The following is a 27,151-nucleotide window of genomic DNA, read 5'->3' on the forward strand; positions in this document are numbered from 1 at the left end:
CTCTTGTGTGGTGTGTGTGGGGGGCTCTTGTGTGTGTGTGTGTGTGGGGGGCTCTTGTGTGGGTGTGTGTATTGGCATTGTAAATGAGACTGCCATTTATTTATCTGTTTTCAAAACCAACACATAAATAAAAAGTTTGCCATTTAGAATGCCAATGGCTCAAACTTTTCCGAAGGCGAAACCGTTGCATTGTAAATGCTTGTTGTTCTCTTGGTACCCAGAGAAATCCTACGTGTTATACTAGGTAACCCCGTCTCCCCCTTGAGCTACTGATATTGGTAACACCGAGGAGCGGGAATTATCTCTTCGAGCTCAAGGCACTCCAAAGGAGGCGCCAAGAGGTGAGAAGGAGGAGCAAGAAAACCAAAGCAAAACACAAGTGCATGAACTCCAGCAAGAGGCTTGAAAAACTATACATTAAGTGTGCATCAGAGGAAAACAAACCCTAAGCATATAAAACGATTAGTATCAGAGGCAAAAGGAGGATTCTAAACAAGTGGCGTGCACAAAACAGATTTAGACTGCGAAAGCATAACAAAGAGATTACAACACCTACCTCGGTGCAGATAAGTGGCCAAATGACAGAAATAAACCCTATAGTGCCACCAGTCATGAAAGAGAACTGGTCATCCGAGCCACGGGTATACTTACATAACTAATTCACTGCTACAGAACATACAGATTGACTCAATTAAAAAATCATTTCTTACTACAGTTCTTGGGCAGTAAGGTTCATAATTCTTTCCGATCGCTGTCAAACACTGGAACTACCACTGATTCCACCACCCACTCTCAACACTCGCTTTGTATCCCTAGCTATCTCTTACCATGAGCGGTTTTTATGCAAATAGATACAGTTTCCCACAAGAGTGAGAGACCCAGTGAGTATGTGCAACCTCAGTGGTGCGGACAATGAAATCCATGCATACCTAATTTAAGGGTGCCGGTCGACCAAACTGAGATGCTCACTCTAAAAAAAAGTTAAAAAAACAGAAATCTCCCTATAGGGAACCGTTAGCCTTGGCAGGTCAAATTACCTGTCCAAAGTAGGAGAATCTCATTTAGAATCATCTTTGACACATTTCTAAAGCAAAATAGATCAAAGATGGAAAAGGTAAACGCAAAATGCTTGCAAGTTGTCTAACCACTGGCAATCATTCAGGGTAGAGTCCCAACACATCTTTCTTTTGCTCAACGTGACATCTCAGTTTGGACCCAGTCAAATGAAAGTCTTTATCATGCCCTATTAGGAGCAATTCAACCCGCCCTGCCAGGCCAGGTTCTCCCTGAACAGGAACCCATAAACCAAAGACCCGTTTCGCCCTTATTAGGCGGCACAGTGAGCAAAGGACCCGCATTTGAGCATTTGAGCATTTTGCATCTTTGCATATCCAAAGCCATGTCCTCCTCTGCTGTGCTGTATGTATATGCATGCATGTTTGTAAATTTGTAGAGCTAAAAACCTACCTTCAAAGCCGCAGAGCACAGTACGTAGGTGGGTTAGTGATGAGGAGCACAAATGAGGAGATGAGGGAGGACAAGAATTGCCAGCTGCAGTCTGGAGAGTTCTACATGGTTGAGGCATTGCTTCTAGAAGGAGGTGTTTAGTTCCTTCCCGAATAGCAGAGAGTGTGTGACTGAAATGGTTGAGGTGGGAGTTGCCGATCGGAGGGGCATAGCCAGAGAAGGCTTAGCTTCTTTTCTTCTTCATACGATTTTGTAACTTGGGGCAGGAGAGGTTCCTTGTGTGAGTGTTACATAGGCAACCCAGGATCTCAATCGTACATGCTAGATATGATAGAGTACTTGAGTTTACCACTTTGTATGGGATGCAGCAGGCTTTAAAGTGGATGTTAGTTGGTAGAGAAAGTCAAAGAGTTCTTTGAGGGTGTGTGAGTCAGCTTCCTATAATCCCTGATAAATTGGTCATCAAGGTGAGAGAGAACTAGGGTTTGTTCTGCTGTTCTGAAGACTGGTTAACGGAGGCACAATTTCATTTGTGTCTTTTCTAAATGTGTTTCCGAAAGCTGAGGTTTCTGTTGATGTCAAACCCTAGAGATCTGACATTGTTGGCTAATATTGCTAATCAGTTGCATGAAATGTCTTCAGGGGTTGGGTTTTAAGTATGATTTAGGCAACCAGTCGTGGATGGTGGTGAAGCAATGTTTTATCCAGGTGTAATTCTTTAGGTATAATTGGGTGATGTCCTACAGGTGTGTGTTGATGTTCTTGTAGGCCAAAATGACTCCTAGGGTTTCTATATAGAGTTTGAAGATAACTGGAAATATGATGGACCCCACGTGCACTCTACAGGTCACAGTAATGGAGTAAAATCTGGAGGTGCTCCTCTGGATGATTTGAGATCTCTGGCTAGGCTGCAATGACATTGAATACCATTCTTGAGGAGAAGGTGCTGAGTAGTGTTTGATTTAGGGCAGGGTTATACAAATTCAGTCATGGAGGGCTAGACCCATACCACATTTTTAAGATAACTACCATTATCTGAATATCGGAATACACAAAAATCTGTCCCTGATCTGAGTCTCAAGGACAGAAAAGGCCCCAAAAACACTGAAGCCTGCACTTGGACTCTGCCTACTGTGAGTCTTGCCTCCGAAGTAGTGCCACTCCAGTCCTGGACCCTTGGAAGTAAAGATGCTCTACCAGTCCAACTGTGGTATTAGCAGAACTGACGCAGTGCGACGCATTGCCTTGCAGTTCTTCATTGGAAATGTTGCTAAGCGACACATCCCCGGTGCAGGACCATGCAGCTCCTCATAACCGCTGCTGTGCAACATACTCAGTGCAGAACCTCTCATTTTAGCCCCACAGCTCCTCAGAACCACAGGCTTTATGACACATCCGCGATGCAGGCCCTCGCATCGGAGCCCTACCGTTCCTCGGAACTATCACTGCACAACACATCCGCAACACAGGACCTTGCATTATAGCCCGGCAGCTCCTTGGAACAGCTGCTCATTACGAATCCCCGATACAGGACCTCGCATTGCTCTGCAAACAGGATTTAATAAGCTACTGTGTTAAGTGGGTCTAACTTGTTCGCTTCATGTTGACTGTGCTCTATCTTGGTCAGCCTAAATTTGTTTAGGCCATTTGTTTAATGGCTATAACTTGTTCACTTTATCCAGCCGTGTTTCATCACTGTCAGCCTGCACTTGTGACTTTCCCCTGGTCTGAAGCCACAATATAACCACAGTTGGCTCCTTGTGCTTTTTAGAACTATTTCGGCTTAAATCTTTAACATTGCATGTCTACGGTTCTACTAATTGGATTTTTGTTGTTTTGGTGTCAATTCATTTTTTACATTTTACTCTATTTTTCTAAATTGGTGTGGGGGTTTTCTTGTGTTGTGTTTTCACTTTATTACTATTTGAAATGCTGCATAAATACTTTACACATTGCCTCTATGTTACGCCTGACCTCATTTGTGCCAAGCTACTGGAGGGTTAATTTGGGGTTTGCTTGTGTTTCACCATGGCAAGAATTGTGGTTGCTGTTTGAATAGGGTTTTGCCCCTCTCCTCAACCAGTAACCCATTTTCTACAGTTTGAGAATTTTCACACATTAGACTCTGCACAATGTAGGGAAGAGATAGGTCACCTTGTACTAGCCCTCTCCTATTAGGAATACCTCACGCTGGAACTTGGGAGTCCGTACTTTCAATGGGAATGGCTGCATGACAGCTCCTTTCAATGGTAAATTCAAAGCTACAAGTCCAAGGATGTGAAGAGGCAGTGGTATAAAATTTACAAATAGATGGTGGAGCGACATATGATTTAACAGTTTGGCAGCACTGGCGCGAGAGAAGGGTCCCTGTCTGTACGTAACCTGTAAAGGATGGGCACTTAGCAATACTCAAAAAGAGAAGAGTCTTTGTTCTCACTGTTTCAAAGTTGCAATAAGGGCCCTCTGACATCCTGGTCCAACATGATCTTTCATTGAAATCAATATATGTAGTTGCATATGTTGAAGGGTAAAGGAAGGACATTTTTAGTAAAAAATAGTTTCAACTTTTGTAGGTGATTAATCCAAAAGTTGAGAACTGTGAAAGAGGGGAGAGCCAAGATGCTGTGGGAACTGAAAGAGAGAGAAATATTAAGGCTAGGGGACTCAGAGAGGGCAGTTGCAGTGTAGGACAGTAGGAGAGGTGCACAGTAAGAGATGGGACCACCGTGCCACTAAAAGGAGGAGCATAGCGGGTAGCACAGGAACCTTCGGTATTAGGCAGTTGAAGAGAGAGGGTTTCTCTTAAAAGAGGGCAACGATGGAATGGGCAATCGAGGGAACTGGTCTGTATGGCATTTTTAGTCTTTGGCACTTTGCAGCTCCACGTGCACCACCAAGGTGCTCGCCTGGTACTGAGCTTACTGACAAAAAGAGGACAGAGACAGCAGAGAATGAGTAAATATAATTGGAACAACCAGGTTTTTAGGGACTTACAGAACGCGAAATGGTCCGGATTGTTCTATAAGCAGAAAGGGAAGGGGTTCCAAATGCTACTTTTACAATTTATAACTATCCAATTGAAAGCATCAGACTCCTGATAATATTGTGGAGGATCCCAGCAGAGATCTGGCCATTTGTTGACTAGAAATCATGGTAAAACGAAGATTTAACCCTCTAAATTGGACCACTGGTGAGTGTAGGGGACCATACAAAAAAGGAGATAGATGGAGGGAGCACTATAGGAAGGAGGGCTGGTGGGCACTGTGTCAGATAGAAGTGTTGAGCAAGGCATTTCAAGAAGGCAGGGTGAACAAGGATTCTCTTTCTGACTGTAGAGGCACACAATATCAACATACATTCCAATTAATCAAGAAATATTAATGATTGAAGTTTGATAGGTGAGGTTCACATACAGCAAAACTTTACAAGAGAGGGGTCAGTGGAAAGTCCTCTCCTTGATACAGAGAAAAAGGTCTGGTCATAATACTGATTTACAAAAAGTCTGTATGCTGCCACCACCGCTTTACGTGATTGGGGTACCAATGTCACAGAGGCACTCAGGGCAGGGGAAGACACCAGTTTACCGTACATATTTAGTTTAAAGCATTTGGTAGTTTAAAGCATTAGTTCATGGTTTTTGAGTGGAGAAGAGTGGTGCGCTTGTTCTGATAACCAGTCGGTGTTACCATTTATTCATGATATTCTATATTCATAATAATAAGAGTGCTACTGTTTTAGAGCAAGGGATGTTTGGCTTACTAATCATATTCTGAACGCAAAAAGTGTCCTGGCGATTATGACGAATATATGGACTAGCAACAATCATAAACAAGCACTGGCAAAGCCATTAGGCTGAGCAGTTGGCTTTGCTAATGCTTGTTGGTAAAGACAGGCATACATATGCGTCAAAATGCATTGACATTCATGACCGGTAAAGTTGGAATGGGTTATTTGATTAAAAATACCAATTTCAAGATGATTGACATACATGCATTCCTTATGGTGCTAAGTTATGACAAGAACATTGTGGCTCTTGCATGCACAAACATCATGGTGCATGGCAGCCGTTTTTAATTTAGTGTTCTAACATAGTGGGCTGTCATGTTAGAATAGTAAACTAAAATGTTAAACAAAAGAAATAATATGCATGCATTGTGCCTGGAGTGCGAAAAAAGTAGCTCTCAGCTCTATGTGGAAATGCATTTATACATGGATGCTTTATTTATTTATTTATTTTATAGCACTTATAAGGCGCGCAGCTACCCACAAAGGGTTTCCCGGCGCCGGACTAGCTAGGCACAAGACACAACTAGAGAGAGAGCAAGCAAAAGGCACTTATTTGTCGAACAACCAGGTTTTTACGCTTTTCCTGAAACTCCTATAGTTTTCTTCCTTGCGTATATGAATGGGCAGTGTGTTCCAGAGAGTTGGACCCAGATATGAAATGGATCTCCCGCCCATTCTAGCCCGTTTGTACCTCGGCACCGCGAAGTTCGCTGCTGTACATAAACGGAGACTGCGGTTGGGGAGGTAAGGCTTGGCAAGGTCTTGTAGATACTTGGGGGCAGTACCAGCTTTGATTTTAAACAGATAGTTCAGGGTTTTAAAGCGAATCCGATTTTCAACCCTGAGCCAATGCAGGTCCCTAAGATGTTTGGTGATCCTGGCGGATCTAGGGATTCTGCAAAGTAGTCTGGCAGCAGTGTTTTGCACGAGTTGCAAGCGTCTTATTACTGCTTTGTTTGAGCCCAGGTACAGGATGTTACCGTAATCAAGCCGAGATGTCACTAAGGCATTGACTACGGTCTTCTGGGTGGTAGGTGGTAACATCCAGACAATTTTGCGTAGCCATCTAAGAATGGTAAAGCATATGCCTGCCACTTTGTTGGCTTGCTGTGTCATAGATAAACTGTCATCTATGATGACCCCAAGGTTTCTGACCTGAGAAGCTGGTGGCTGGAGCTTACCTAACGACGTCAGCCAATGGGGATCACTCCAAAGATCTTTACTATTCCCTAAGAGGAGGATCTCGTTTTTCTCCCCATTTAGTTTAAGTTGGTTAGCCGACATCCAACTAAATATTTCGTGAAGGCCTATTTTTAGTGCAGATGGAGCAGACGGGTCAGATTTAGAGAGTGAAAACAGAATTTGAGAGTCGTCTGCATAGGTCATTAAGGTGAGACCGAAATTTTCTGCAAGGTTGGCCAGTGGTCGTAGGTACAAGTTAAAAAATAGAGGACTCAGGATAGATCCCTGTGGTACACCATGGGGAGAGTAGAATACATCAGAACATGCCGCAGAAGAGGTGATCTGGAAGGTGCGGAGGGATAGGTATGATCTAATCCACTCTAGTGCCCTGCCCTCGACACCATTCTCCTCCAGCCTGGCAAGCAGTCTGGAGTGAGAAATGGTGTCAAAGGCCGCACTTAGGTCCAGCAAGACCAATGCTACCGTTTGGCCATCATCCATGAGTTCCCTGATCCTTTCTGTGACCCCAAGCAGGGCAGTCTCGGTGGAGTAACCACTCCTAAAACCAGATTGGGACGGATGAAGTAGGTCATTGTTTTCCACATAGGTTGAAAGAGCCTTATGAATGTGCCTCTCCAAAATTTTAGAAAAAGCAGGCAGTAGCGATATTGGTCGATAATTGGCTAATATCGTAGGGTCGGCGGCCGGCTTTTTGAGCAGAGGACTGACCATTGCGTGTTTCCATAAGGCAGGAACTGTGGCCTGTTCTATGGAGGCGTAAACTAAAATGTTAAACAAAAGAAATAATATGCATGCATTCTGCCTGGAGTGCGAAAAAAGTAGCTCTCAGCTCTATGTGGAAATGCATTTATACATGGATGCTTTTATATGTTGTATGTAAGTGTTTTGTCAATAGAGCATGTGTATGTTTCACTATACATCAAATGTATTAATCTTCATTTAAATACCTTTTTTTAGTGCTTTAAAGCGTATTTACGTGCTTATTTTTATAAAACATAAGGTGTGGACACTATGATGTGCGATTGGCAAACGAGTAGTTTAGTGTAAGTCATTTTACAATTGCAATTTTACTTAAACCGTTGTGTGCTCACAAAAAGAATTTGTTGTGATTTATGGTCAATGGGGTCACTTATTGTGTTGAATTTCTGAAAATCCCTCTGAGTCTGATGACACAATGGCGCAATGCCCCTGTGCAAGGCCTTCTGTGAAGAGTATACTGCTTTCGTCTTCATCGCTTTTGCTGCATCTCATTTAATGCAGCCCGTAGATCTTTGATTAAAAACATTTTATTGATCCTCTTGCCCTTATTCCCTACCGCCATCTTTCCAGTCTCATATTTTTGTAAATTATTAATTTACTACCATGTTTTTGTTTTCAAGAAATACACACATATAGACATTCTACACATCATCTTTGTGACCTGTTGTTTTAAAAGTACTCCAGATGAGTTGTTCTATTAGTTTGGCATGGATATAGTGTGAAGCTCTGGTTCATAGTGCAATTTTTAACTGTTAGTTTGCAACATTCCTTGAAGGCTGATAATGGAGTTGTGTCATCTGATTCATTCCTGTAAAATATCAGTATCAAAGTATCTAATCTGTACTGGGCAAGGGTAGTGTTAGACTGGCCTCATCTGATTCATACTATCATAGTGTTTCTCTCGAATCCGTAGTGCATAAAGGTCAATATCCAAGTGTGGTGATTGTGTGCCAGTGTGTTCCATACTAGTTAGTTGTCAGCATCGGAGGGTTGTCACTTATTGATCCATACTGCCTATGAACCATTGTGAGACTGGTATTTGAGGCTGATTCTCAGAGTTTCTTCACACAACTAGACACTGAATTTAGTGTACGGATTTCCCTCTCTCACAGCAGTACGCCTATCGCCAGTTCTTTTAGCGTGTTTGTTTGATGCAGACTCTGCTTGATTTTTGATTTCCCCCATTATACACTTCCTTCATTATCCAATGACCCCACCCACCCCCGCCCTTTCTCTCCATCCACATTCTACAAGCAGATACACCATTAGGTCAACACATGACTACTCTGCTCACATGCCTTATATACTACATGCTGTACAACAGCTGTTCTTTCTTTCAGGAGTCCATGGTGCACAGACTTCAAGGATCTCAAAGTATGAGACTGTCATCCCAGAGCGACGACACCTCAAGCAGAAGCGACAAGTGGAACCACGTGATAAAACAATACAGGTACATTCTCTGCACCATTGTGAAATGTTTGGTTTGGTGACACTTGGTCAGTATCTGTGCATTGCTTAGCCATGTGCTGAATTGACATAGGCATAGTATCCATGCCAAGTTGTACCCTAGCACAGTTACACTATCAGTACAAGACTTTGCATCACAATACGATGTGACATGTACTGTATAAATTTCACACGCTAAGGTGATTCAGGTGGATATGTGTTTGATGAAATGATGATGTAGTAGCCTAGGAGTAGAGCAAGTCATAGGGCTTAGAATGTAAGCGTTGGTCACCAGCGAGAGCTTATTTTTAATCTAATGTAGCAGTCTTTCATATCACAAGCTTTCATTTTTTTCTTAGATAGATATATTTATTTGCACAATTAATTAAAATCATTGCAATTCGTTCAAAAAGAAAAATACAAAGACATTTTCATCTCTCAATTTAAAAGAAGAAAGAGAAACGCAAGTTCATATCTGAGACATCAAAGGTTCATGAGTGGTATCTGCTGGTAGAACTGAATTAATCTTAGACATAAATTTTACAAAATGGGCGGACATTTGAGCTGATTCCCCCTTCATACACTCCTCTAAGGCTTCGTGGCAGGTCCGCACATGAAGAATTCTCCAGATGGGGCGCAGCCAATACGTTCGAAGGGGGAGTAGAGTGCTACAGATACACAGGACATGTGTCAAATTTTCTTCCCCGTTGTTGCAGTAGCGGCACTGGGAGGACATGTCTGCTTTGTACCTCCTTCCATAATTGTACCCCAGCTGGGGAATTAGCCCAAAACGCAGTCTCATGAACTGATGTTTCACTAATGGCTTAATGGAGGATGACAGGTAGTGTCAATATCTGATTGCATGTAAGCAATATATTTATAAAGGGTTGGTAGTTTTACTAAATATTTGTGTTCATATCATGGTGAGCCTTGTGAAGGTGTCATGGAAAAAGAATCTGTATCATGCTTAGATTTCTGATGAAAAGTACAGTATAGCAACGCTCCTTAACCTGTGTTATGCAGACAAGACCACCATTCAATGAGTCTGCGCTGTTTAGAAAATCAAATAATATTAACAGATTCATTAAAGATATACACATAAAAAAGCAAAATTGAAAGTTTAAAAATATGAAGTAACTGTGAAGGAGTTTGAAATTGGAGGCTAAAAATTAAATTGGTATCCTTAGCTTGATTCTTGGGAGCAGCACATGTGCATCAGACAGTATTACGGACGATCAGTGGTCTCAAGGTAAGTACTAGTTAGTAGTTGATGTCAAAAAGAGAGGATGCATTAGGAGTAAAAAAAGGCAACATTATATGCTAGAGTCTAGCATATTGCTGTGTCTTTTAGAAATAACAACCCATTTTCAAAAACTTTCAATTTTTTAATATTTGAATATATTTTTCTGTGAATTAAAAAAAAATATTTCCTAATTTATGTATTTGTTTGATGTATACTTTTTCTGTAGTTTTGTTTACTTTTGGTTGAGTTCATAACATTGAAATAGCTTATTCTGGTGTCCCAAACTTCCAGCAGTAATTCTAATGCGTGTCCGCTGCAGTATAGGACCATTGAGTTCCATGCTCAGTCATGTATGAGGCAACACATAAACAGTACACTTGCCCTATTCGGGCTCTGTAGTCTTTGGAGTGTAATACTGTTGTCCAATACTGATGTGTCACTGAAGAAAGTGAAAGCTTTCTCCTCACCCAAAAATCTGTGTGCACTTGTTTTGAACCATCAGTGTTAACCCTGTTGCGGAGGTAGCTGAACGCTCACTTCACTGATTTCTGTAACTTTCCCCTCATATATGATCTTCTACTTGTGTTAATGAGCCTTGGGTGATGTTACTTGAAAGGAATAGCACTGACAGAGATTTCATCATATTTGCTGCCAAAGGAAAGGTTTCAGAACAAATAGATATTGATCGGCCAGAGCATCTTATAAGATACCCTATTCACCGAAGATAAACTACGTTGAGCAAGAGGAAGGAATAGTGTGAGCAGTATTGGCTTGGATGTAAACACTCGTCTTTGGTAAGGGCATCATGAGAGGCTTTTGGTGGCTCAAATGCATCAGATCAGGATCAACAAATGTGCTCTCCAAATCTAACACTAGCAGTATCTAGCATATGGAGAAATCGTCTAAGAGTGTGCTTTTTAGGTCGAGCGACCTATCTCAATGCGCATGCGCATTGAGCGGGAGCGAAGATATATAGGGGCTTAAATAAGCTTTACCTAGACAGCGATTGACTGGCGATTTGATGATGTGCAAGCGCATTGGCCTAAAATGCGCGTGCACATCATCAAATCGCCAGTCAATCGCCAGCAGCACTCCTCCCCTGCTGCTTCACACCCTCATGCCGCTCTGCCCGCTCCGCCCCCTCCCCTGCCCCCCGTGTCGCATTTCTCATCCCCCCTCCCCACAGCAATGCCCTCAGCCGGCCGTACTTTCACTTTGACGGCCGCAGGCCGTCTCTCGTGTTTCTCCTTGTTTCGCTCTGTCCCTCATACTTCTTTTGCTCCCTTCTAAATACTCCAACCATCTTCCCGTCACTTCAAACCCATCTTTCTCTTCCTCCATATCCCGCCACCCCAGTGCCCTTGTCTTTCACTTGGATAACTCGTTCTTTGAATCCTTTCCCACCTCCCTCGTGTCTCTCACTTGCTGCCCTCCTTCCCTTCCGTTCCAGTAACCTAAGACCGCCTGTTGCAGAATAGATATAGAAGAAATACCCACCGCCATTCTGAAACGTTCCTATACCGCTCTTTAGAGTACATTGTCCACCCTGCAGGGAACGGATGCGGACAATGCTTGACTCATAAAACAGATTTAAATGATCACCTACCTGCCGAGTCGCATTTCTCCTCCCCCCTCCCCACAGCAATGCCCTCGGTCTTGGCTCGCTGTTCTTTTAACTATTCACTGCCTCCTCCCGCTCTCCTTAATCCGCTCTCCCTCTCCTGACAGTGAGCTGCAGCTTCTAAAACCATGCATAACAATTTCGGACTTTTAAGTCTATAATTAGCACGTCGGGACTTGTGGTGTAACTTTACCCATTCGGTTAAAATATCCAAGACTAGCTGACACTCCGAGAGCCAGTTAACTATGTGCCCTTACTGTTGTGTCGGGCAGTTGGTCAGCCACGACACTCTCGGTGTATTTTATTGATAATGTGTGGGCCAAACATGCTCAACAATAATCACAGGAGCCTGCGCGCTGTTTAACTATCGGCATTACAGTTACCACAGTGAGAAGAGTCGGTGTCAGACAAGGTAATATTTTCATGTTGGAAATTGGCTTTTGAAATAATCGAAGTTCATATGTCTGTTCTTCTAAACCACAAGTACTAGCTGTGTGACGGGTTGAAACGCCGCATCCACCACCACCACCGCATCCACCATCACCACATCCACCGCATCCACCACCACCGCATCCACCATGACCACCACATCCACCACCGCATCCACCACCACCACCGCATCCACCATCACCACCGCATCCACCATCACCACATCCACCGCATCCACCACCACCGCATCCACCACCACATCCACCATCACCACCACATCCACCATCACATCCACCACCACCACCACATCCACCATCACATCCACCATCACCTCCACATCCACCATGACATCCACCGCCACATCCAACACCACATCCACCACATCCACCAACCACCACATCCACCACATCCACCACCACCACATCCACCACATCCACCACCACCGCATCCACCACCACCACCACATCCACCACCACTACATCCCCCACCAGATCCACCACAACCACCACCCCATCCACCACCACCACCACTACCGCATCCACCACCACCACTGCATCCACCATCACCACATCCACCGCATCCACCACCACCGCATCCACCATCACCACCACATCCACCACCACATCCACCACCACATCCACCACACCCACCACCACTACATCCACCACCCCATCCACCACCACCACCACCACATCCACCACCACCACCACATCCACCACCACCACATCCACCACATCCACCACCACCGCATTCAACCACCACCACCACATCCACCACCACTACATCCCCCACCACATCCACCACCACCACTACCGCATCCACCACCACCACTGCATCCACCATCACCACATCCACCGCATCCACCACCACCGCATCCACCATCACCACCACATCCACCACCACATCCACCACCACATCCACCACACCCACCACCACTACATCCACCACCCCATCCACCACCACCACCACCACATCCACCACCACCACCACATCCACCACCACCACCACCGCATCCACCATCACCATATCCACCACCACCGCATCCACCATCACCTCCACATCCACCATGACATCCACCGCCACATCCACCACCACATCCACCACATCCTCCAACCACCACATCCACCACATCCACCATATCCACCACCACCGCATCCACCACCACCACCACATCCACCACCACTACATCACCCACCACATCCACCACAACCACCACCCCATCCACCACCACCACCACTACCGCATCCACCACCACCACTGCATCCACCATCACCATATCCACCGCATCCACCACCACCACCACATCCACCACCACATCCACCACACCCACCACCACTACATCCACCACCCGATCCACCACCACCACCACCACATCCACCACCACCACATCCACCACCACGACATTCACCACATCCACCACCACCGCATCCACCACCACCACCACATCCACCACCACTACATCCCCCACCACATCCACCACCACTACCGCATCCACCACCACCACTGCATCCACCATCACCACATCCACCGCATCCACCACCACCGCATCCATTACCACCACACCCACCACCACTACATCCACCACCCCTTCCACCACCACCACCACTACATCCACCACCCCTTCCACCACCACCACCACCACCACATCCACCACCACGACATCCACCACCACGACATCCACCACATCCACCACCACCACTACATCCCCCACCACATCCACCACCATTACCGCATCCACCACCACCACTGCATCCACCATCACCACATGCACCGCATCCACCACCACCGCATCCACCATCACCACCACACCCACCACCACTACATCCACCACCCCTTCCACCACCACCACCACCACATCCACCATCACCACCACACCCACCACCACTACATCCACCACCCCTTCCACCACCACCACATCCACCGCATCCACCACCACCACCACATCCACCGCATCCACCACCACCACCACATCCACCACCACATCCACCAGCACATACACCACTTCCACTGCATCCACCACCACCACATCCACCACCACCACCACATCCACCACCACATCCACCACCACCACCACATCCACCACCACCACCACATCCATCACCGCATCCACCACCACCACCACATCCACCACAACATCCACCACCACATCCACCACCTCATCCACCACCTCATCCACCACCGCATCCACCACCACCACATCCACCACACCCACCACCATCACTTCCACCACTACATCCACCACCACTTTCACCACATCCACAACCACCACATCCACCACTATTACATCCACCACATCACCACCACATCGACCACCTCCACCACCACATCCACCACCACCACCACATCGACCACCACCACCACATTGACCACCTTTACCACCACCACCACCACATCCACCACCACATCCACCCCCACATCCACCACCATCACCACCACATCCACCACCACTACCACATCCACCACCACCATATCCCCCAGATCCACCACCACCACATCTACATGTGTGTGGCTCTGTGTGTGTGTAGGTGCAAATGCAATGCTCTTGGATTGTCGTCACAATAAAATACACTGAACATAATCTTCACAAAAGTTATTTACAAACGTTTAAGCTATTGCCATTATAAATTACAATAACTTTTATTTAAGTATTAATTATTTACAAAATTAAAAGCCATTTTTATTTGTAATATCAATACATCTAAGTCACGTAAATACAACACACATTGCATTACAAATGCTATAGGTGTCACATTTGCAAAAGTTAAAACTATTGACATTGTAACTGACAAAGCTATTAATTTTGCTAGTTTCAAAACCAACACATAAATAAAAAAAGTGTCATTTACAATACCAATAGCTCAAACTTTCCTAATGCGAGACCTATTGCATTTCCAATGCTTGTTGCCTCTTGAGTCTGTGCGCACACACCAGGAAAATATCCTTAAAATCTTCTGGCCTTCATGTGTAAAGCAGGACATCCCAAGATGGGTCTATCCATCAACCCTGAAAATTGGAGATGTAGAACCCAAATATCCTTCTATCACTTAATGCTTACTTAACTGGTGTCAAGTTCTCTTGGTCTGACTGCCTCCAAAATTAACTATGAACAGAGCAACGGTGTGTCTCGGTCAACCAAGTTACTAAAGGGTGAAGGAAAAGAGAACTATCTAATATGCAAACCTTCTAAAAGTAACGAAAATTGTTGACAATGGATGGGAGCTTGTAAGAAGACTACCACACCCAGACTTAAACCTGAAATGGGTACTCACCTTGTTTAATTTCTGCAGTAAGATATGTCTGAAAGTATTTTCTTAAATTTTTATGTCTACTTGTTTCCATTCTCAGTATGGCCTCCAAGTTGCACTCGCACAAGATGTGCATGCACATTGTGTACACTTTTGTCCTATCAGTATAATCGAGTTCAATATATGCTTTAACGTATTCATCATTCAGGAGACCTACAATGAGTGTCTGACATGCCCACTAATGGGCTCATTGGCTTGTGGTAGTAATCATCTCTATATATCCAAAAACTCGTTCAGTGACATTCTGAAAATTGTGATAATATCTGATCACAAAGACTTGTAAGCAACCATGATGCCACACCACATGATGCAGATGAGACAGATAGAAAAGGGCCAGCAAGAAACAGCAAGAGTGTGCTTTCATGAACCTTGACATTTTTGGCTCAGGGCTGGGGAAATATACAATCTTCCGGGACTTCACCCAGGCTCTGAATCATTTCGAACTGCAGGAAGTGGCACTCGCTTCTCTTTCTCCCACACAACTTGAAAGATATTTAATATGCCTCTAGTTCCACTAGTTATCACTTAGACCCAATGTTCTGTACGTCGAAAAAAAAGTGGGAGGTGGTGATTTCCTCCTGTCGCAATAAGGTAGCCCAGCAGCACTTGGCTTGGAACTTGGACCATGGTCGTCGTCATTTCTGGACACTATATTGTATGAAGTCACTGACGCTAAACACACTAATAGCAAACTAGTCCTCTTCTGGGGAAAAAGGGTAAGTGTGTAACCTGTGTAACTCGGGGATCCAGGATCTAAATCACGTGCTGTTTGTTTGTCCCGCACTGACCCTTTGGCCCCTCCAGTTTTCAAGGCCAATGTTTTTAAAGAATATTATTAAGTCAGTGGAAGCGGCACAAGAATTCCTTTTTCGTCAAAAAAATGAAGTAATTTGTTCAAAAGGTTTAATTTTTTTTAAAGGTTTTATGAATCTTTATTAATATGCATTCTGGTCTGCTACGGTGGCATGGGAATTTCTTGTCTTGTTCATCCAAACATCTGAAGTGACTTGCATGAAAGCTGTTACATTTTTTCAAGGATTCATGAACTTACATCAATTTGCACTAAGGTTGCTGCGACATGTAAAGGGGTTTCATGTATAAATGTTCCTAACAATATTTTTTACTTGTGGCCTTAATGTGTCTCACATTTAGTGTCTTGTTTATATGTGGACCTCTTTTGAGTTCCCAAACATATAGAAATAATTTTATTGAATTGAATAGCGGGACATATTTTCTTTGTTTGATTAAAAAGGATTTGAACATTTATGTGGACCTCTTTTGAGTTCCACATTTTCACATTTAAAAGCTTTATTCGGTTGAGTATATCAGCCATACAGCATAACAGTAGTTAAAAAGGTAAAAGAAGGAAAATATCAACAATTTCAGTAACTCCCTCCGTTCAAAACATCCATAAAAAACGACGTACACAAATTCATTATACAATAAGTAAAAAAAGGTAACCTTTCAAGGGTTTAACAAATGTTCCAGCAGCAAAATCCAGCTATAAACATCATAAAATGCAAAATACAGGAGACAAAAATGCAAAGGGTACGAATTCATTATACAGTTGGAGCAAAAGATAGCCCTTCATAAGTTTAACTGAAATTCCAGTGGCAAAGCCAACATGACCCGACATAAAGTGCAATGTGCAAAATGCAAAAATAGTACACAATCCATTATACCCTTTAAAGTCCAGTCACTAGTTAATAACAATTGTTTTCCTAGTATTGATGGCCTTTAATAAAAAAGATGCTAGGTGGAAACACAGTCCCGGAGTTCCAAAGCATGAATAAATAATTGAATTGAAATGCGTAACATTTTTTCATTGTTTGAGTAAAAGGGTCACACAATTATGTTTGTTTTGTTGTTACAGGATCATTGGGAAGATAACCTCTCATATTCCATTAATGCTGCTGAACGAACCTATCTTCTGATGCTAAAGAAAAACACGTGCGTACGCCCTTCTTCCTGGTGCTAGCATTACGCCTCCATTATATACAGTGACCATAGTTAATGGTGCCTCCTATTGTGAGTTTGCTATGTGGGCTGTAGAAGAGGGGGCCCTGAGCGAATACTGAGTATTTACCTTTTAGAGGGGATTTTTGTAAAACTGATGCTAGACAGTGACAGTGGCAGGTGATAGGTAGTCTGTATGTTACACATTTCACTCAGATTAATGAATGGTTCCCGTAAGAATTGGCAGGGATTCAATCAATTGATCAATCAATCAATCAGGTACTTGTATAACGCGACTACTAATGGTCTCAAGGTACTGGGGGAGGGGGAGGTGGGACTGCGGTTCAGTCTAAGAACCAGGTCTTACTGTCCTTTCTGAATTGAGGCAGTGACTGTGATTGTCTGAGGTGTACAGACAGGTGTTCCAGGGATTTTCAGAGAGGTAGGAGAAGGATCATACTCCAGCTGAGGTCTTACAGATCTGTGGGATGGTGGCCAGGGCCAGCTGGGCGGAGGTATCTGGTGGATGTGTAGAAGGAGAGGCGGTGGTTGAGGTATGCAGGTAAGGCATTGTGGAGGGCTTTGTAGGCATATGTGAGGAGCTTGAAGGTGATTCTTGTGTTAACTGGGAGCGAGTGGAGGTCTCTCAGGTGACTGCTGATGTGACTGTGGTTGGGGATGTTCAGGATGAATCTGGCGTAGGCATTCTGAATGTTCTGTAGATTCCATACCATCAATCCCTCCATGCTACAGGAATAGCTGTGCTACTCTCATTCTGAACCAATCAAGTGAGTCCTTAGTCTCACTTCACTACTGCATTTTGCTGGTCTTTGGGCTCTTACAAAATGCCATAATGCAGATACTTGCAAAAACAACTGTTGATGGACAGAATGCAGAACAATGTCATACATTCACCCCAGTACAGAGATCTGGGCCTAAACCCATCGATTTTTTTGCTCACCATGCCATTCATCAGTCTTGACCCTGTGCCCCATGGGAACAGTCCAGCCCGAACTGCCAAGCCAGGTCCTCCCTGGACTGGAAACAAGCATCCAAGGACCGGTTTCGGGCTTTCAGCCCTCATCAGCCTGAATACCTTGAGCAAGAGTGAACATTTCATTACACTCCTTAGCAGGAATAAACTGGTCTTTAGACAGGAAGAAACAGTTCATTTCCCAGCAATAAGCCTGTCATATGAACTCAGGCATGACCCTGCCCTCAGGCAGGGGAAGAACATTTCATTAGATAGGAAGGAAAGCTTTTCATCTGGTAAAGATATACTTTTCATCAGGTGAGAATAAAAACATTTCCTTAGGCAGGAATAACCATTTCCTTAGGTAAGCAACCATGTCATTCGAGGAATAAACGGCATTCAGGAAACTTGGCATCAGACAAGAATAAACCTTCCATTAGATAGAAGTAAAACATTTCATTGGGAGTAACCATTTCAGCAGGAACTCATAACTATTTAATTGCTCAGCAGTAAACATTTCATTAGGTAAAATAAATCAGTTCTTTAGATAGGCATCAGGCACTAATAAACCATGCATGCAGATAATCTGAGCATTTCCTTAGACAAGCAGGCACAAGCCCGGGGGCCAGAATGAGCAGGCCTCAACTTTTCATTCCCTTCACTAGGTAAGAGAACCCATTCTGTCAGTATAGACATTTCATCTCGCATTACTGAACCATTCATCAGGCAAGAATGTCCACAGTTCCTGGGACAAGATCAACCCTTCCCTAATCAGGGCCAGGCAATCGCCCCGAAGGAACTATGCCCTATCCAGGGGTTAACTTTTATTAGCTGAGGCCCCCACGGTGTCTTTTGGGGGCCCTGGTCCAGTTCCAGTGCTTTTAATGGGGCAATTAGAGACAACGGGGCCCTACAACAGTCTTCCCCGGGGGAGGGACGAACTAGGGCCTCCTTCGGCCTTCCGTCCTCCTCCCCGGGGGTTACCTTGGTCTTCAGCTCTTCGGGGAGCCCTTGCGGAGGTTTCCGGGGTACTGTAGGGGGACTCAGGCTCTCCTCGGGAGCCCCCTCACCGGTATTCCGGGCCCGCACAGGTCAGGGGGAGCTTGCACACTCCTCGGAGCCTCCATGTCGGCGTCGGAGCTGGTCCCGGGCCCCCCTTCACCTCCTCTGGCCCGGGAACCAATCAGGGCAGGCAGACAAGGAAGGCGCGCCCGCAGCCGCCAATGGCAGGGCGGCCTGCGGGGCGCAATGACAGGGCCCAATGGGAGCGCGGCGGGGGAGGAGTTTGTGATGACTCCCCCGTCACGTGAGGTGGGATGATGCCTTCAGGGCCTAGCGCGGACCACTCTAAATCCCGGCGGTCCTCTCCTGGCACCGGGGGCCACCGCAATGATACCCACAACGGGGGCCTACCTCAGGCTAGCGCCGGGCCGCGGCGGTGAAGTTCGGACTCAGGCGGCTTTCGGGTGGCGCGACGCAGCGCCAGCAGTCCCCGAGCCGCGGGGGTGAAGTTAGGCAGCGCTCACAGTGAAGAAGTGCTACAGGGGCTCACAGAGGACCGGGGCTGCGGCAGTGAGTTACTAAGGCATCACTTCACAGGGCCCAGCACGAGGGAAGTCAGGGAGGCGCTTGAGGATTACAGCGCCTCGGGGACCATAGCGCTGGGGACATACAGGCACCCCTCACTGCACAGCGCTTAGGAGGCTTGGCACAGGGGTTCAGGTCAGGACAGCGCTCGGCAGTGCCAGCAGTAGGCAGTTCAGTGGGGGGCTAGCGCTAAGATGGGAGAGCGCTTGGCAGGCAGTCCAGAACCACACAGGAGCACAGGTTGAGCAGGGGAGTGCGTGATGAGTATAGCTCCAGTACCTGGTTGATCCCCAGTAGTCCTTTATAGCACAGGCAAGTAGTCTTCTCGGCGCCAGATGAGTCCTGCGCCCTTCTGAAGTAGATTGTTGGTTTGGGGAGGGGGATTTGAGTTGGGGGCTGCTGACAGGATTCCTCAGCAGGTCACTGCAGGTGGTCCCTGGGTTCCCCTCCCGCCGGGCCAGATCAGTGGGCTAGTTCAGTGTTCCTTACACAGCTTGGTGGGCAGCGCCTAAACCCTGTCACCCCCAGTGGTATAGGTTTCTGACTAGGCCCTACCGCCTAAGTCTCCTGCGTAGGGTCCCCCAGGTCAGTGACGCCTCAACTGACTGAAAACTTTCCCTCCTTTTCTTTATATAAGCCCAGGTCAGGTGACGACCCTCTAAGGCGGCAAAAGCAGACTCCACCCCTATTCTAGAACATTCCAGGAGCTTCCCTAGTCTAGCTATAGGCAGGCAAGGCAGGCTGGTATGGCAACAATGTTTAGGGGTTCCAGCCAGCTCCTGGCAACTAGTGTGCGCCTAAAAAGATCACGCTGCAGTAGCAGGGGCCAGTGGCAGCCATGTTGGGGGAAGAAAGCACCTGCACCTTAGCATTGATTTTAATATTACACAGGGCATCTCAACCTCAGAGGGCCTATACAACTTTGTTACGATTGGGGGACATCCTGAATTAGGGGAGCAAAAAGCAAAGAAATTCAGGGAAAAGGGCCAAGTCCAACAGACAGAATGCATAACAATGTCATACATTCACCCCAGTGCAGAGATCTGGGCCTAAATCCATCGTTATTTTGCTCACCATTCCATTCCAGTTTGAACCCAGCTATATGCAAATCAGTCTTGACCCTGTGCCCCATGGGAACAGTCCAGCCCGAACTGCCAAGCCAGGTCCTCCCTGGACTGGAAACAAGCATCCAATGAACGGTTTTGGGCTTTCAGCCCTCATCAGCCTGGATAGCTTGATTCCAGTGGCATGGAGAGCACGGGACTCACGTCTGAGCATACCTGTCCCACTCGGGGTGACAAATGCAAAAACAACAGTTGATGGACAGAATACAGAACAATGTCATACATTCACCCCAGTACAGAGATCTGGGCCTAAATCCATCGCTTTTTTGCTCACATTGCCATTCCAGTTTGAACCCAGCCATATGCAAATCAGTCTTGACCCTGTGCCCCATGGGAACAGTCCAGCCCGAACTGCCAAGCCAGGTCCTCCATGGACTGGAAACAAGCATCCAAGGACCGGTTTCAGGCTTTCAGCTCTCATCAGCCTGGATAGCTTGATTCCAGTGGCATGGAGAGCACAGGACTCACGTCTGAGCATACCGGTCCCACTCGGGGTGACAAATGCAAAAACAACAGTTGATGGACAGAACACAGAACAATGTCATACATTCACCCCAGTGCAGAGATCTGGGCCTAAATCCATCGGTTTTTTGCTCACTTTGCTATTACCATTTGAACCTAGCTATATGCAAATCAGTCTTGACCCTGTGCCCCTTGGGAACAGTCCTGCCCGAACTGCCAAGCCAGGTCCTCCCTGGACTGGAAACAAGCATCCAAGGACCGGTTTCGGGCTTTCAGCCCTCATCAGCCTGGATAGCTTGATTCCAGTGGCATGGAGAGCAGGGACTCCCTTCTGAGCATACCCGTCCCACTCAGGGTGACAAATGCAAAAACAATAGTTGATGGACAGAATGCAGAACAATCTCATATATTCACCCCAGTACAGAGATCTGGGCCTATATCCATAGTTTTTTTGCTCACCATGCCATTCCAGTTTGAACCCAGCCATATGCAAATCAGTCTTGACCCTGTGCCCCATGGGAACAGACCAGCCCGAACTGCCAAGCAATGTACTCTCTGGACTGGAAACAAGCATCCAAGGACTGGTTTCGGGCTTTCAGCCCTCATCAGCCTGGATAGCTTGATTCCTGTGGCATGGAGAGCAATGGACTCACGTCTGAGCATACCCGTCCCACTCGGGGTGACAAATGCAAAAACAACAGTTGATGGACTGAATGCAGAGCAATGTCATACATTCACCCCAGTACAGATATCTGGGCCTAAATCCATCATTTTTTTGCTCACCATGCCATTCCCGTTTGAACCCAGCCATATGCAAATCAGTCTTGACCCTGTGCCCCATGGGAACATCCAGCCCGAACTGCCAAGCCAGGTCCTCCCTGGACTGGAAACAAGCATCCAAAGACTGGTTTTGGGCTTTCAGCCCTCATCAGCCTGGATAGCTTGATTTCAGTGGCATGGGGAGCACGGGACTCACGTCTGAGCATACCCGTCCCACTTGGAATGACAAATGCAAAAACAACAGTTGATGGTAAGAATGCAGAACAATGTCGTACATTCACCCCCGTACAGAGATCTGGGCCTAAATCCATCATTTTTTTGCTCACCATGCCATTCCAGTTTGAACCCAGCCATATGCAAATCAGTCTTGACCCTGTGCCCCTTGGGAACAGACCAGCCCAAACTGCCAAGCAATGTCCTCTCTGGACTGGAAACAAGCATCCAAGGACTGGTTTCGGGCTTTCAGCCCTCATCAGCCTGGATAGCTTGATTTCAGTGGCATGGAGAGCACGGGACTCACGTCTGAGCATACCTGTCCCACTCGGGGTGACAAATGCAAAAACAACAGTTGATGGACAGAATACAGAACAATGTCATATATTCACCCCAGTACAGAGATCTGGGCCTAAATCCATCGCTTTTTTGCTCACATTGCCATTCCAGTTTGAACCCAGCCATATGCAAATCAGTCTTGACCCTGTGCCCCATGGGAACAGTCCAGCCCGAACTGCCAAGCCAGGTCCTCCATGGACTGGAAACAAGCATCCAAGGACCGGTTTCAGGCTTTCAGCTCTCATCAGCCTGGATAGCTTGATTCCAGTGGCATGGAGAGCACAGGACTCACGTCTGAGCATACCGGTCCCACTCGGGTGACAAATGCAAAAACAACAGTTGATGGACAGAACACAGAACAATGTCATACATTCACCCCAGTGCAGAGATCTGGGCCTAAATCCATCGGTTTTTTGCTCACCTTGCTATTACCATTTGAACCCAGCTATATGCAAATCAGTCTTGACCCTGTGCCCCTTGGGAACAGTCCTGCCCGAACTGCCAAGCCAGGTCCTCCCTGGACTGGAAACAAGCATCCAAGGACCGGTTTCGGGCTTTCAGCCCTCATCAGCCTGGATAGCTTGATTCCAGTGGCATGGAGAGCACGGGACTCCCTTCTGAGCATACCCGTCCCACTCAGGGTGACAAATGCAAAAACAATAGTTGATGGACAGAATGCAGAACAATCTCATATATTCACCCCAGTACAGAGATCTGGGCCTATATCCATAGTTTTTTTGCTTACCATGCCATTCCAGTTTGAACCCAGCCATATGCAAATCAGTCTTGACCCTGTGCCCCATGGGAACAGACCAGCCCGAACTGCCAAGCAATGTACTCTCTGGACTGGAAACAAGCATCCAAGGACTGGTTTCGGGCTTTCAGCCCTCATCAGCCTGGATAGCTTGATTCCTGTGGCATGGAGAGCAATGGACTCACGTCTGAGCATACCCGCCCCACTCGGGGTGACAAATGCAAAAACAACAGTTGATGGACTGAATGCAGAGCAATGTCATACATTCACCCCAGTACAGATATCTGGGCCTAAATCCATCATTTTTTTGCTCACCATGCCATTCCCGTTTGAACCCAGCCATATGCAAATCAGTCTTGACCCTGTGCCCCATGGGAACATCCAGCCCGAACTGCCAAGCCAGGTCCTCCCTGGACTGGAAACAAGCATCCAAAGACTGGTTTTGGGCTTTCAGCCCTCATCAGCCTGGATAGCTTGATTTCAGTGGCATGGGGAGCACGGGACTCACGTCTGAGCATACCCGTCCCACTTGGAATGACAAATGCAAAAACAACAGTTGATGGTAAGAATGCAGAACAATGTCGTACATTCACCCCCGTACAGAGATCTGAGCCTAAATCCATCATTTTTTTGCTCACCATGCCATTCTAGTTTGAACCCAGCCATATGCAAATCAGTCTTGACCCTGTGCCCCATGGGAACAGTCCAGCCCGAACTGCCAAGCCAGGTCCTCCCTGGACTGGAAACAAGAATCCAAGGACACGTTTCGGGCTTTCAGCTCTAATCAGCCTGGATAGCTTGATTCCAGTGGCATGGAGAGCACAGGACTCACGTCTGAGCATACCCGTCCCACTCGGGCAACAAATGCAAAAACAACAGTTGATGGACAGAATGCAGAGCAATGTCATACATTCACCCCAGTACAGAGATCTGGGCCTAAATCCATCATTTTTTTGCTCACCATGCCATTCCAGGTTGAACTTAGCCATATGCAAATCAGTCTTGACCCTGTGCCCCATGGGAACAGTCCAGCCCCAACTGCCAAGCCAGGTCCTCCCTGGACTGGAAACAAGCATCCAAGGACCGGTTTCTAGCTTGATTCCAGTGGCATGGAGAGCACGAACTCACGTCTGAGCATACCCGTCCCACTCGGGTGATGAATGCAAAAACAACAGTTGATGGACAGAATGCAGAACAATGTCAGACATTCACCCCAGTACAGAGATCTGGGCCTAAATCCATCATTTTTTTGCTCACCATGCCATTCCAGTTTGAACCCAGCCATATGCAAATCAGTCTTGACCCTGTGCCCCATGGGAACAGTCCAGCCCGAAATGCCAAGCCAGGTCCTCCCTCCACTGGAAACAAGCATCCAAGGACCGGTTTCGGGCTTTCAGCCCTCATCAGCCTGGATAGCTTGATTCCAGCGGCATGGAGAGCACGCGACTCTCGTCTGAGCACACCCGTCCCACTCGGGGTGACAAATGCAAACACAAAAGTTGATGGACAGAATGCAGAACAATGTCATACATTCACCTCCAGTGCAGAGATCTGGCCCTATATCCATAGTGTTTTTGCTCACCATGCCATTCCAGTTTGAACCCAGCCATATGCAAATCAGTCTTGACCCTGTGCCCCATGGGAACATCCAGCCCGAACTGCGAAGCAATGTCCTCTCTGGACTGGAAACAAGCATCCAAGGACTGGTTTCGGGCTTTCAGCCCTCATCAGCCTGGATAGCTTGATTTCAGTGGCATGGAGAGCACGGGACTCACGTCTGAGCATACCCGTCCCACTTGGGGTGATAAATGCAAACACAACAGTTGATGGACTGAATGCAGAGCAATGTCATACATTCACTCCAGTACAGATATCTGGGCCTAAATCCATCGTTTTTTTGCTCACCATACCATTCCAGTTTGAACCCAGCCATATGCAAATCAGTCTTGCCCCTGTGTCCCTTGGGAACAGACCAGCCCAAACTACCAAGCAATGTCCTCTCTGGACTGGAAACAAGCATCCAAGGACTGGTTTCGGGCTTTCAGCCCTCATCGGCCAGGATAGCTTGATTCCAGTGGCATGGAGAGCACGGAACTCACGTCTGAGCATACCCGTCCCACTCGGGGTGACATATACAAAAACAACAGTTGATGGACAGAATGCAGAACAATGTCATACATTCACCCCCGTACAGAGATCTGGGCCTAAATCCATCGTTTTTTTGCTGACCATGCCATTCCAGTTTGAACCCAGGCAAATGCTAATCAGTTTTGACCCTGTGCCCCATGGGAACAGTCCAGCCCGAACTGCCAAGCCAGGTCCTCCCTGGACTGGAAACAAGCATCCAAGGACCGGTTTCGGGCTTTCAGCCCTCATCAGCCTGGGTAGCTTGATTCCAGTGGCATGGAGAGCACGGGACTCACGTCTCAGCATACCCATTACACTCGGGGTGACAAATGCAAAATCAGCAGTTGATGGTTAGAATGCAGATCAATGTCATACATTCACCCTAGTACAGAGATCTGGGCCTAAATCCTTTGTTTTTTTTTCTCACCATGCCATTGCAGTTTGAACCCAGCCATATGCAAATCAGTCTTGACCCTGTGCCCTATGGGAACAGTCCAGCCCGAACTGCCAAGCCAGGTCCTCCCTGGACTGAAAACAAGCATCCAAGGACTGGTTTCGGGCTTTTAGCCCTCATCAGCCTGGATAGCTTGATTCCAGTGCCATGGAGAGCACGGGACTCACTTCTGAGCATACCCGTCCCACTCGGGGTGACTAATGCAAAAACAATAGTTGATGGACAGAATGCAGAACAATGTCATACATTCACCCCAGTACAGAGATCTGGGCCTAAATCCATAGTTTTTTTGCGCTCACCATGCCATTCCAGTTCGAACCCAGCCATATGCAAATCAGTCTTGACCCTGTGCCCCATGGGAACAGAACAGCCCGAACTGCCAAGCAAGGTCCTCTCTGGACTGGAAACAAGCATCCAAGGACTGGTTTCGGGCTTTCAGCCCTCATCAGCCTGGATAGCTTGATTCCAGTGGCATGGAGAGCACAGGACTCACATCTGAGCATACCCGTCCCACTCGGGGTGACAAATGCAAAAACAACAGTTGATGGACAGAATGCAGAGCCATGTCATACATTCACCCCAGTACAGATATCTGAGCCTAAATCCATCGTTTTTTGCTCACCATGCCATTCCAGTTTGAACCCAGCCATATGCAAATCAGTCTTGACCCTGTGCCCCATGGGAACATCCAGCCCGAACTGCCAAGCCAGGTCCTCCCTGGACTGGAAACAAGCATCCAAAAACTGGTTTTGGGATTTCAGCCCTCATCAGCCTGGATAGCTTGATTTCAGTGGCATGGAGAGCACGGGACTCACCTCTGAGCATACCCGTCTCACTCGAGGTGACAAATGCAAAAACAACATTTGATGGTAAGAATGCAGAACAATGTCATACATTCACCCCCATACAGAGATCTGGGCCTAAATCCATCGTTTTTTTGCTCACCATGCCATTCCAGTTTGAACCCGGCCATAAGCAAATCAGTCTTGACCCTGTGCCCCATGGGAACAGTCCAGCCCCAACTGACAAGCCAGGTCCTCCCTGGACTAGAAACAAGCATCCAAGGACCGCTTTTAGGCTTTCAGCCCTCTTCAGCCTGGATAGCTTGATTCCAGTGGCATGG

General features: G+C 46.7%; 1 protein-coding gene across 1 annotated transcript in view; it reads left to right on the plus strand.

The window, feature by feature from the left end:
- LOC147712256 (disintegrin and metalloproteinase domain-containing protein 9-like) overlaps positions 1 to 27,151 on the plus strand; it is a 1,115,055-nt gene that overhangs the window by 96,591 nt on the left and 991,313 nt on the right. Inside the window, exons 2-3 of the mRNA XM_086922984.1 lie at positions 8,556 to 8,665; positions 17,133 to 17,209. Of these exons, the coding sequence (XP_086779110.1) occupies positions 8,556 to 8,665; positions 17,133 to 17,209 (187 nt within the window). The remainder of the gene's footprint in view (positions 1 to 8,555; positions 8,666 to 17,132; positions 17,210 to 27,151) is intronic.

This window comes from Lissotriton vulgaris, chromosome 5 (genome assembly GCF_964263255.1).
Source record: "Lissotriton vulgaris chromosome 5, aLisVul1.2, whole genome shotgun sequence".
Classification (NCBI taxonomy): domain Eukaryota; kingdom Metazoa; phylum Chordata; class Amphibia; order Caudata; family Salamandridae; genus Lissotriton; species Lissotriton vulgaris.